The sequence below is a fragment of the Gadus chalcogrammus genome, chromosome 7 (genome assembly GCF_026213295.1).
Source record: "Gadus chalcogrammus isolate NIFS_2021 chromosome 7, NIFS_Gcha_1.0, whole genome shotgun sequence".
NCBI classification, from domain to species: Eukaryota; Metazoa; Chordata; class Actinopteri; order Gadiformes; family Gadidae; genus Gadus; species Gadus chalcogrammus.
This window is the reverse complement of record NC_079418.1, coordinates 20,508,137-20,520,592: the sequence shown is the minus strand read 5'-3', so window position 1 is coordinate 20,520,592 and position 12,456 is coordinate 20,508,137. Positions and strand designations below refer to the sequence as shown.

The following is a 12,456-nucleotide window of genomic DNA, read 5'->3' as shown; positions in this document are numbered from 1 at the left end:
CGCTCTTGGTGGACATGGGAAGCCTGGCGGCCATACAGGAGCTGGGCTACAGCTTAGGAATCCCCTTCCTGTCCAACATCGCGTCCACAAGGCCTCATGTGTCCTATTGTGTCTCCAGAAAGAGGCATTCCTTATCAGAGGAGGATGAGACCGACAGTCAGACAAGGATCCACTCAGCAAGAAGCGCCTCAGCCTCCCACGCATCACAATCCTCAACCTGTCAATTCAAAGGCAACAGGAACAATTGACGATGCCGAGCGCAAGCCCGTCTTTCCATACAGTTCCACATTGAAGGGCAACAGTTCACTGTCCACCATGATCAGGCCGCAGCTCTCATCCTCTGTGTCTTTCAGCGACATGTAAGTCCAGTATATTAGGTCCCAACCCGGCTGCGAGATGGGCATTAAAGACGAGGATCCCGTTTACCACGGCCGAAGTGCTTATCAAGGTCAGCCGGGTGAACACAGCCAGACCATCGACCGAAGCGGGCCGTTCATTGAAAGCCTCCTGTGTCGATCGTTGTCCATGGACAGCACCGTTCCAGTGTTCTCACCGACGCTGGAGCTGCACGGCTGCGATCAGTACGTCGTCAAATCGGCATTGACGGGGACGGATACGTCCGTCCACAACAGTATTTCCGACACATCGCCGTCACCGCTCGTTCTCAGGACGAAGTACCCTGGCGGGTACGATGAACATGCCACTCAGGTAGACGATGGGGTCTGCGTGAAGGCCGAGGCCAGCAGCCCTCTGGGGGACCCCCTGGAGGTTCTTCGGATCACCATCGGAGACACGTTGCCAGTAAACCTAAAACGTTTCCAACCAAATATCGAACAGGGGCCCAGGGCGGGCTTTGATAACTTTGGAAAGAGAAAGGGGAGGGCAGTGAGTGTAACATAATTCACCTACAGCATTTTGTTATGTGTTGTTCTTTCCACCGTGGAAGTGGAAGGCATGTCGTTTACCGTCTTGGTGGTTCAGGGGTCGCTGTCCCTTTAAGGATTACGAGCGTCTCTTGACGTCAGAGCCCGATGCGGGATTTGTTTACTTGCAGCACGTTTTCACTTCCTGTTTTCTCTAACTCAATAAACGAGTCACACAACTGTGTGCTCAACGTGCGAAATTGTATCTCTCATTCAACGCAATTTCCACATATATATATATAAAAAAAATGAATGCAGAATATGATGGTATGTATGATGGGTGATTTCATCTTTCACTTTTTCTAAAGGCATCATGTTTTTTTTCGTTGATACCAATTGATTTCACATGCATTGATAAGGTGTACCAGTCATGGAAGTGTGTTAACGCTTTGAATTAATCAAGGTTCATGCAGAAAGAATTCTTTCTAAAATAATATTCAAAGGTTTGAGGATCATAATATATAGCCATAGTTCATTTTGGAGAATAACATTTTAAGTCCCACACAGGGCTCTACACTAACTTTTTTTTTTCAGGAGCACTCGTGCCCCTAAGTTAAAAAAATTAGGAGCACAGGGAAGAAAATGGGGGCACAATAGGTTTTTCTTTAGAACATTTATTAGCATGCAGAAATTGCACACACCAACAGCACCAATTTACTGAAGTAAAATTAAGACAAATAAATAGACAAGATTACATTTACGCTACACAAAACGGCACCAATTTCAGCTTCCAACGTCCCAGGGTTATTGGGCTTGGTGCGTTTTAAATAGAAATCTGGACAGCGAGAATGCCTAGTGAACTCGATGTGTTTCACCACAGCATCGCTTTTCAGATTAGGGTTCCCCGTTATAAACTGAGGATCCTGCCATTGCCAATGGGGCTTCCTTACAAAATGTAAAAAACTTTTTCATGTTATTAGCATCATAAACTAGCCACCCGAAATCCTTCAACTAGTCGGGGGTTGAATTTGTAGACTTTATCGACTACAGTAACAGCATTAACTTTCTCCACGCAGTCTATTCATAATATTGTAATGACCACGGAGGAGGCAGTGAATGAAGCATTGAATAGACAGCGATTTAGATACCTAATAAACCGTTGGAACACACAAGACTGGTAACCATAGCAACGTAGGTAAACAAACCCTGCTAAACCCTCCCGTAGCCCTCCCAGTGCTACGGCCATCCGGAGGCGCACAGAGCTTTTGGCTGTGATATTATATATACAATACAATACAATTATATTATATACTATTCTATATTGAGCTCGGGGAGTCGCAAACGGCAACAATCATTTTCTCCTCCATGCTGCGGTTCACCCCGGACTGCACTACAGGGAACGGTTGGCCGGTTGAAAACTGATTGGCTGTTACGTTACGCACGTCACTCAGTGGCCATGCTGTTGAACGCTGATTGGCTGTCATCACGCGAAGGTCGCGGCAAAGTTTAAATATTTCAACTCGAGCAAAAGTGGCATGCTGCAAATCCACCTGAAATCCACATGAACCCCACACCGGAAACCTGGGTGTCATCTACGATTCGAATTTCTGCTTTGACAAGCAAATTGCTGCTGTAGTCAAGAGCAGTTTTTACCAGCTCAGTCATTGCTGAAATTAAACCCCATTTATCAATTCACAATCTGGAAAAAGTATTTCACGCCTTCATTACATCACGGCTGGATTACTGCAACTTCCTTTACCTAGGACTCCCTCAATCCCTCCTCTCTCGCCTTCAGCTGGTCCAGAATTCTGCAGCAAGGTTGCTGACTGGATCCTGAAAGCGGGATCATATAACCTCCATCCTTTCTTCCCTCCACTGGTTGCCCATCCAGCAAAGAATTCATTTAAAAACCCTACTTATGGTTTTTAATATACAGTATATATCACAGAGCTCATCCACGGCCACTCAGCTCCCAGGTCCCTTAGATCATCTAGTATGGATCTCCTGCACATTGCATGCACTAGATTAAAACAGAGGGGCGACAGGGCTTTTGCTGTGGCTGCCCCCAACCTTTGGAACGAACTGCCGCCTTCAATTTCCGTCACCATTTTTAAATCTAGGCTCACACCTCTTCTCCCTGGCCTTTCCTCCCCCTTTGTGATATGTTGATTTTTACGTTTTCTCATCTACTGTCTATGTATGTGGTATGTGTTCTTTTATATGCCTTTTTGCACCATGTACATTACTTTGGCCAATGAAAACTGTTTTTAAATAAATTGTACTTACTTCTTTACTTACCTCCATAAAACCCTTATCTTACCAACACAAGAGAGACAGTTTAGTAGAACTTGCAGCACACATGGCTTGAGGTAGTTATGTTACCCATCTAACAATCAAACACACTTAATTGATAACAAAACAAACACTCCTGTCATGAAGGGTGGTGTTTTGACCTGCCGCCTAAAACATATCCTGATTTGGTTGTCGTTTAACAAATTTAGATTTATTCTGGAAAGGTGGATCTGTCCAAAAATGGAATTAGAATTCCAAGTCAAACCGAAAACTATGTTGTGCAATGTACTACTATGGGTACTCAAAAGACATGGTCTTAACTAAATATAAATCACCACTGTCTATATTCTTCGTCAGATATTCTGTATTAATTATAGTTCTCTTAATTTAATCAATAAACTTTTTATAAATATATCGATATATAAAAGATTTCAAAGAATTAACTACATTCTAATATTGTGTATATGGCAGTGTTTGTATTTTTCGATTTTATCCCTATTTTGTTAGTATATAAAACATTATCTTTCTAGTATGTGCTAAAACGGCAATAATTAATATTTGAATTAGTATTGGTTGCATTATGTTGCTTATTGACACTTGCAGGCAGTACACAATTCCCTAATGAACAAAGTGAAACTTTTTTCAATTACTAGGCTAAGTCACTTATAGGGGAAGAAAAATATGCAGCAAAATTCGCAAAGATCTCTAAATATGAATATATATTTAGTTGTACTTCTAATTAATGCTAAATAGAGTGTTATTGACGCGCATCATTGATTTAACCTGTTTCTTTAACATTTCTCGAAACATTCTGTTGTTGGCCACGCCCTTAGTGTTTAGACAGCCTATCAAAGAAAGGCGCACGTGACGAGCGTTCTTTGCGATGACCTCATCCCTGGAGTGGGATGACGTCAAATTCAAGATGGATGGAATCACGACCAACTCGTTTTCTACAGAATTCTATCCATAGTCTTGGCTTTAATGCTCAGTGGGAACAGAAGTAGTCCAAGAGGGTAAGTTAAGGCAGCCAAAACTTACATTAGCGAGATAATTAGCTATCTATACATAGTTCTGGCATAGTTGTTGTTAGAAACGTTTTCCTGACGTAACTCGATGAGAGATTCTGGTGATCTAAACCTCACCAGCTACTGCCCTGTTCCCAGTATAGCCTGCGACAGCGCTGATCCATGCTCGGAGTGAATATAGTCCATGCCTGCTATCTCACAGCTTGGAATGCTGTTTTTTATTTGGGGATTAGCGTTCATTGGAAAGCATTTCTGATACAACTTTTTTTCTCATGTAAAACATTGTTTGAGAGAAACACTTTAAGCCTTCGTTGTGTCCGAGTGTATTGTGTGTTAAGATACAATCGGTGATCTACCTATGTTGCCCACATGTTTAATAGCCGACGCGCCATTACTTGAATGAAGTGAAATAGCATCAAGAATTCGGCCACGTCTCATAGGCGCTCCTCCACAATAATGTAACGGGCGATAATGTCTCCGTTTCTATATCAGGGACAGTTACTTACACGGACGAAATAACCGGCAACCCATTTATGTTTTCACACAATGAAGGCACATTTTATCACTGTCTGTTTGCTAGTTGTATGCCTAATATCTTCAACACAATCATGATGTAATGCCTGTAGAACCGAACCCTTCTGCGCATGTGTTGTTAGGTGCGCTGTTCTCAACATGAATAAACAAGCTGCGTATCCAGGATAGGAGGTTTTGTTTGTTATTAAAATTATTGTCATTCAGTGGGAAATAATAGCACCTTGATAAATCGGGATTTGTGGTCATGTTTCGATTGGTCAATTTAAATAAAATCCCATTAATGCATATTTGACATAGCAGAGACCATACATTTTTGACTGTCATGCTTTAAAACACGTTATGTTGGTACACGTTCCCGAGGCTGAAAACCGAGCTGTAAAGTTAAAATAGAAACATAACTGTTTTGTTTACTTAAAGAATTGCTTTTAAAAGAAATGTTATATGCTCTCAATAACAAAACAAATAATGTATTAGTATTATAATAAATTAAATATGAAAGTCATGAAACTTTAAGGGGGGTTAACAACAATTTGGTAATGATTGCAAAGATGAAATCCTTTAAATTAGTCATTGTGTTCGATTAAGATGATTTCTAGATGCATTAATGGCCACCTTCGCAATACATATATATATATTTTTTTACTTTCATCCAAATGTACATGATATTTTGTGTTGTCACTATTTTACATGTGTTGATGGTTATTTACGTAGTTTTCTATTGGGTATTACAGATTTATTTCATATTGACACTCCTGCATTAAGATCCAATTGTTTTGCTTTGCGTCCAGGAGACAATGGAGACCCTAGTGCATTACAACAACCCCTTCCACGGGCCTTCTGTGTTGGGGGTGCTCAACGAGCAGCGCCTGAGCGGCCAGATGTGTGACACGGTGCTGGTGGTGGGGGACCAGAGGTACCAGGCCCACCGGAGTGTCCTGGCAGCCAGCAGTGAGTATTTCCAGTCTCTGTTCACACGGACGGAAGCGGATGCGCCGAAGGTGGTCCACCTGGATTTCTGTGAAGCGGATGCCTTTGAGATAGTGCTGAACTACATGTATTCCTCCTCGCTCTTTGTGGACAAGGGAAGCCTGGCAGCCATACAGGAGCTGGGCTACAGCTTAGGAATCCCCTTCCTGACCAACATCGTGTCCACAAGGCCTCACGTGTCCTATTGTGTCTCCAGAAAGAGGCTTTCCTTCTCAGAGGAGGATGAGACCGACAGTCAGACAAGGAGCGTCATTGTGTGTCGGACTCGCAGTGACCGGAAAGCCACACAGAGGCCGCCATTGCCCAGATCCTCTCAGCAAGAAGCGCCTCAGCCTCCCACGCATCATAATCCTCAACCTGTCAATTCAAAGGCAATAGGAACAAGTGACGATGCCGAGCGCAAGCCCGTCTTTCCATACAGTTCCATACTGAAAGGCAACCCATCGCTGTCCACCATGATCAGGCCGCAGCTCACATCCTCTGTGTCTTTCAGCGACGTGGAAGTCCAGCATATTAGGTCCCAGCCCGGCTGCGAGATGGGCATTAAAGACGAGGATCCCGTTTACCACGGCCGAAGTGCTTATCAGGGACAGCCGGGTGAACACAGCCAGACCATCGACCGAAGCGGGCCACTCATCAAAAGCCTCCTGCGTCGATCGTTGTCCATGGACAGCCCCGTTCCAGTGTTCTCACCGACGCTTGAGCTGCATGGCCGCGAACAGTCCGTCGTCAAATTGGTGTCGAAGGCGACGGGGACGGATACGTCCGTCCTCAACGGCAGTTCCAAAACATCTTCGTCCCCGCTCGTTCTCAGGACAAAGTACCCCAGCGTATATGACGAACACGCCACTCAGGTAGACGAAGGGGTCTGCGTGAAGGCCGAGCCCGGCAGCCCTCTGGGGGACCCCCTGGAGATTATTCGGATCACCATCGGAGACACGTTGCCGGTAAACCTAAAACATTTCCAACCAAATATCGAACAGGGGCCGAGGACGGGCTTTGATAACTTTGCTAAGAGAAAGGGGAGGGCAGACAACAGGAGATATCCCTTCAAAAAGACCAGAGGGTTGAATGAACATTATCCCTCTGAAAACATCGCCGTGGCCGATGACATCATGGCAGAGGGGATGGCACCTTCGAATCCCAGCCTAGACCGTAATGACAATGATGTAGTCAATGATAATGTTAGTGAGCCACGTCAGGGTAAGCTCTTCAAATGCTGGAACTGTTTGAAAGTGTTCAGATCCAAAGCCGGGCTGCATCGCCACGTCAACATGTATCACAACCCCGAGAAGCCGTATGCATGCGAAATCTGCCATAAGCGCTTCCACACAAACTTTAAGGTGTGGACGCACTGCCAAACCCAGCACGGAGTGGTGCAGAACCCAGCCTCGTCCTCCAGCTCCTCCATGCTCGACGAGAAGTTCCAGAAGAGACTGATTGACATGGTGCGAGAGAGGGAAATAAAGAAAGCGCTGCTTTGGAAGCTCAAGAGGAATAAACAAAGCCTACAGTCTCCTAAACTGACCAAAAACCGGCCGAGGACCAAATTCACCTGTCCCTATTGTGGGAAAGTGTTTCTGTTCCAGTCGCAGTACAAACAGCATCTGAGGACCCACCCCGACGAAAATGATGAGGGGAACGCATCGAGCAACCGGGACCTTTATCAGGAACAGGACGCCCCCGTCCCAGAGAAGGCGGACCACCTGCCCGCCAACGTGTACGCCTGTAGACTCTGCAACGTCAAGCTGTCGTCCCTGTCGGAGCAGGGCGACCACGAGCGAGGCTGCCGCCACGCCACCGTGTGCCCGTACTGCGGCCTGCGCTTCTCCAGCACGGCTGTCAAGAAGGAGCACGAGGCTCACTGCAAGTACAAGAAGCTGACCTGTCTGGAGTGCATGCGCACCTTCAAGTCGTCCTTCAGCATATGGCGCCACCAGGTGGAGGTCCACAATCAGAACATGATGACGGTGAAGGATCAGCTGAACCTCAAGCCGCAGGACGCCGAGGGGGACGAGGACGAAGAGGGGCCCGACGTGCTGGGACACGGCCAGTACGGCCACGACCACATGCCGACGGGCAGTTCGGGAGAGGACGTGGACTACGGCCGCCACTCGTCGGGCCCGCCCGTCTACGACTCGGAGGACTCTTCGTCCTACGTGCCCGAGGACCTGAGCATGGGACCCCACGGCAAGCTGGTCGTCAAGGAGGAGCCCATGGAGGAGGCGGTGTGCGAACGGGAAATCATGGACGCCGATGACGACAACAACGGCGCCACAGAGGAAGCGGGCGTCTGGCCGTGCGAGAAATGCGGCAACCTTTTCAGCTCTCACAAAGACCTGGAGCGCCACCAGGAGCTGCTGTGTCACATCAAGCCCTTCATCTGTCACCTCTGCAACAAAGCCTTCAGGACAAACTTTCGCCTTTGGAGCCACTTCCAGTCCCACATGTCCACCGGAGATGACGCCGGGGCCAAAGAGGTCGACAGACGCCCGTCATCGCCCTCCCCGTCCCCGCCCTTGACGCCTCAAACAACCTCTGAGCATCCTGGCCCAGCGGCCGTTGCGGCCAAGCCAGCCCAGACCGTGCCTGTAGCCGCAGCGATCGCGGAAGCGCCCAGCAGCCCGGAGCCGGGCAGCTCGTCAGAATGCAAGGGCAAGAATCCGGAAATGGAAAGACAACAAGGCAGTCCCAGCCCTCTGTCGAGATCCAACAGCGTGGAGCAGTCGTCTGGCACTCAGGATCCTGACACTCTGTTCTACCATGCGCCCACTCTCTCCGCCCTGACATTTAAAAGGCAGTATATGTGTAAACTCTGTCACAGGACATTCAAGACAGCGTTCAGTCTCTGGAGCCACGAGCAGAGTCACGGCCATCTGTAGGCCTCTCACAGAGAGTGCACTTTTACCCGGCCCCCCCTACCCCCCTGACAGACGCTACCTAATATTGATGTAACACACCTCTGCTTACACGCGTCAGCTTAAGAAAGGAAGACTTTGAATGTATAGCCTACTCGCTTGCCTCCATGTCATGTATTCAAGTGGTCATTAGAGGTGTAATGGGTAATGTGTGCAATGAAACGCTATTTTAGATCTCACTAAATGAGATGGTTGGATGGTTTGCATATTGTTACTTTAAACTAGTTTGCTCATTTAGCATTTTCTTCACTGGTTAACTTCTGGTGCTTTGTTTTTCTGAAATGTTTTTTTTGTTGGCATAAGTAAAACATACGATTAGGCAAGTGCTTTTGTATAGATCTATTGGGTCTGTAGATGTATTTCTCATGGTGGCCTCAGCAAACATGTAATAAGTATGCACTTTGTTACTAATCACTGTCCGTCTGTCACACATAAGGAGTGTGAACCCAAGGACATGTACACATTTCCAAGATGCATTATATTGTTTTTAGATCGGTGGGGAGCTGCAGAATTGGATGGTATGAATGATGGGTAATTTCATCTTTCACTTATTCTAAATGCATCATATCGTCTATTCGCTGATAAATACCAATTGATGGCACATGCATAGATAAGGTTTACGAGCCATGGAATTAACCAAGGTTCATGCAGAAAGAAATATTTCCGAAATAGTCAAAGGTTTGAGGATCACAATATATACTAGCCATAGTTCATTTTAGAGAATTAAATTATAATTCCCCACATATTCTTCACTACTGTCATGGCCCATTATTAATGAAACTTCAGATATTATTTATTTATTTTGACTTCTGAGCAATTACGAAGATTCTTGACACACCTTAGCAAAACTAAGAGTCCTAGTTCCTGTTAAATTATATTCTTACAATGTTTTTGAGGCCTTAAACATTTTCTCGATTTCGATCATGTAGAAGCACAAGTTAGGTTTCAGATCAAAATATTGACTCAGGCAATTCAAATTTACGGAAGACAAAAGTGGAAGGTAAAGGAAACAATCTTTCTCAATCTCTGTTTGACTCATAATTGAAAAGTATTATTTGATTGTATTCTGATTCCCCGGATATTACTTTTCTCTGCCACCTCCATAAAACCCTAATCTTACCAACACAAGAGAGAGAGAGGTCAGTAGAACTGACAGCACACATGGCTTGAGGTATTTATGTTACACATCTAACAATCAAATACATTTAATTGAAAACAAAAAAAACACTCCTGTCATGATGAAGGGTTGTGTTTTGACCTGCCAAAGCCTAAACATATCCTGAACGGGTTGTGGCTTAACGACTTTATATTTATTCAGAAAAGGTGGATCTGCCCAAAAATGGAATTTGGATTCCAAGTCAAACCGAAAACAATGTTGTACAATGTACTACAATGGGTACTCCAAAGACATGGTCTAACAAAATAGAAATCACCCTTGTCTATATTCTTCTTCAGATATTCTGTATTGATTATAGTGCTCTTAATTTTATCAAGAAACTTTATATAAATATATCTATATATGAAAGATTTCAAAGAATATCTAGATTATAATATTGTGTATATGGCAGTGTTTGTATTTTTCGATTTTGTACCTATTTTGTTAGTATATAAAACATTATCTTTCTAGTATTATTGTGCTATTACTGCAATAATTAATATTTGTATTAGTATTGGTTGCATTATTGTTGCTTATTGACTCGCAGCAGTTTTGTGTTTAGGATTTTCTACAGTTTTGTGCTTCATTTCTGTAATAAAGAATAATAATCCAGTATGTTTTACTTGTAATCTAGGCAATTTTGAGATATTAGATACTCTACTCTACACATTTGGTTGTGTATTTCTATTATAACAAAAGTCTATAAATACTTTGCATGTCCATGATATCTGCCCTTGAAATAATGTTTTTATGAGATTTCCATAATAATAGGGGATTCCTGATAAGTTTTTATTTTGGTCAGATGTTTTTCAAGGTTTTCAACCTAAGGGCACTTATTCAAATGGAAAATATAGTGGTACATTTAGGAAGGACCGGTTTCATCTGGGAAATGATAGACTGGAAATCCTGTGTACTTCATCTGTGAGGTCACAGCCTCACTGAAAATATGCTGAGGAAGTTTTCCCTTAGATGAGGATATCCTCTTGCGTGCTAAAAGTTAGGTTGTTCTTATCATGCAAAATTTCACATGAACTCATGATTTGAGGTCACAAAGCCTTATATTACAGATCGATGTTCCCTTGGTTTGAAATACATTATCCATATAAATTAAAATACAAATCAAAATCACTAGTCAAATATGGATCGCAGTAATCAGTGTTTATTTTCAGGAATTTACACAATCTTTATGCAATATATTATGACAACATTTCCTAATTGGTTCTACTTCAAAAAGGTGCATGGCTTAAACAAAGGTTATTGTAGATAAATCAGGGAGATGAATGTAATCTTGCAACAAAAAACGTAAGCTACAGGTAGACGGAAAACTCAATGTTGAACATGGAACTGCTGCTCTTCTAACACAGAGACACATTTGTCAGAGATCAAAAGATGCAGCTTCAAAGGTCGCCAATTAGGCCCATATAAGTCTTTGACTGGGGTTTTCTTTCACAGCGCCAGTGTGTCTTTGATAAGCCGCCTCATGGTTGTGCTTACAGACGTGCCCAGCGTGTCAGTGATCTGAAAGGTGATTTTGTAAAGGTAGGGCTGGACGTCCTTGAGGCTGGTGTCAAACACGTTGTCCACTTCGGATTGGGTTGGCATTTTTGGCAGGTATTCGTGGCGGTTGATGACCTCAACGACGTTGATCACCTTCTCACCAAGCTTCTCACCCACTTTCTCCCGACAGATCTGCCTCTCTTGCTCATTGGCCAGGTGGACAACGTTCACCTTAATGCTCCACACCTCCCAGGGAATGCACTCGTCAGAAAATGGCCAGCGGGACTTTTTCTTCTGGTAGAACTCCAGTGATATGCGTCCCATGCCATCGCTGCCCGTGTTTCCCAAGGCATCCTGAAATGTTGAAAATAAAATCAAGCCAAGTTAGTTGAAAGGTCGAATTGGTAGGCTAGCCAAATCCATTTTCACATAGGCCTGCTTACCTTAAATTCGGTCACAGCCTTACTGATCACCCTGTCAAGTTCATCCGATGACACTCTGACAAAGGTGAAATCAATGAAATCGCAGTCAATGTCTTGGGTACCAACGGTGCCGATGGAGTAAGTTCCTTCCTTTTTGTAGTGAAATTTTCCAGTGCTGCGGTGCAAAAGGATAGTGTGAAGCAGAGCAAGCATTGCTTCTTCCACCTGTCTTGACTCCACCGTCAACTCAAGCACTTCCGAACGGCAATTCATTGTCAGCAACTTTATATTGCCATTGACTGATTATTTAAGGTTGGCAGTATTCTGCGTTGTCTCTAAATACTGAACGGACAAAACACGGTTTGTTTACCTCTGTGAATAGGCGTGGCCTATGGGTACCGCGTTGTTGTTTTGTAACGTTTACCTCGTTGACAAGCTACATCAACCCACTCTATCATACGTTACAGCATGTATTCGATGGTTGAAAATCAACGCTTAACGAAGCATAGAACAAAATAATAACACCAGCGAGGCGAGTGTCTCCATTACTCCGCGCATAAAACGATGACGACACTCTACGGGAAACGGAGTAGATCAAAATTAACATTTGGGTGCAGTCCAGTCGCGATCGACATTCGATACGTTTAACTGGAAAACACACCAAATTAAGTACAACAATTATTTTTACACAGTAAAAAAAAATGCTCGGTGGACACAACTTTCGGTATAATATCTAAGGACAAATACCTTTCCAATGCCAGT

The 12,456-nt window shown here is 44.2% G+C and overlaps 2 protein-coding genes across 2 annotated transcripts; one reads left to right on the top strand and one right to left on the bottom strand.

The window, feature by feature from the left end:
• The first annotated feature begins 3,693 nt into the window (after window positions 1-3,693).
• zbtb21 (zinc finger and BTB domain containing 21) lies at window positions 3,694-12,423 on the top strand. The gene is made up of 2 exons (XM_056593771.1): window positions 3,694-4,168; window positions 5,503-12,423. Exon 2 carries the CDS (start codon window positions 5,509-5,511, stop codon window positions 8,581-8,583), a length of 3,075 nt encoding a protein of 1,024 aa, XP_056449746.1. The 5' UTR covers window positions 3,694-4,168; window positions 5,503-5,508; the 3' UTR covers window positions 8,584-12,423.
• atg101 (autophagy related 101) lies at window positions 10,885-12,456 on the bottom strand. Its single transcript, XM_056593773.1, has 2 exons — window positions 11,716-12,456; window positions 10,885-11,626 (listed from the first exon to the last, which is right to left on the bottom strand). Exons 1-2 carry the CDS (start codon window positions 11,965-11,967, stop codon window positions 11,222-11,224), a joined length of 657 nt encoding a protein of 218 aa, XP_056449748.1. The 5' UTR covers window positions 11,968-12,456; the 3' UTR covers window positions 10,885-11,221.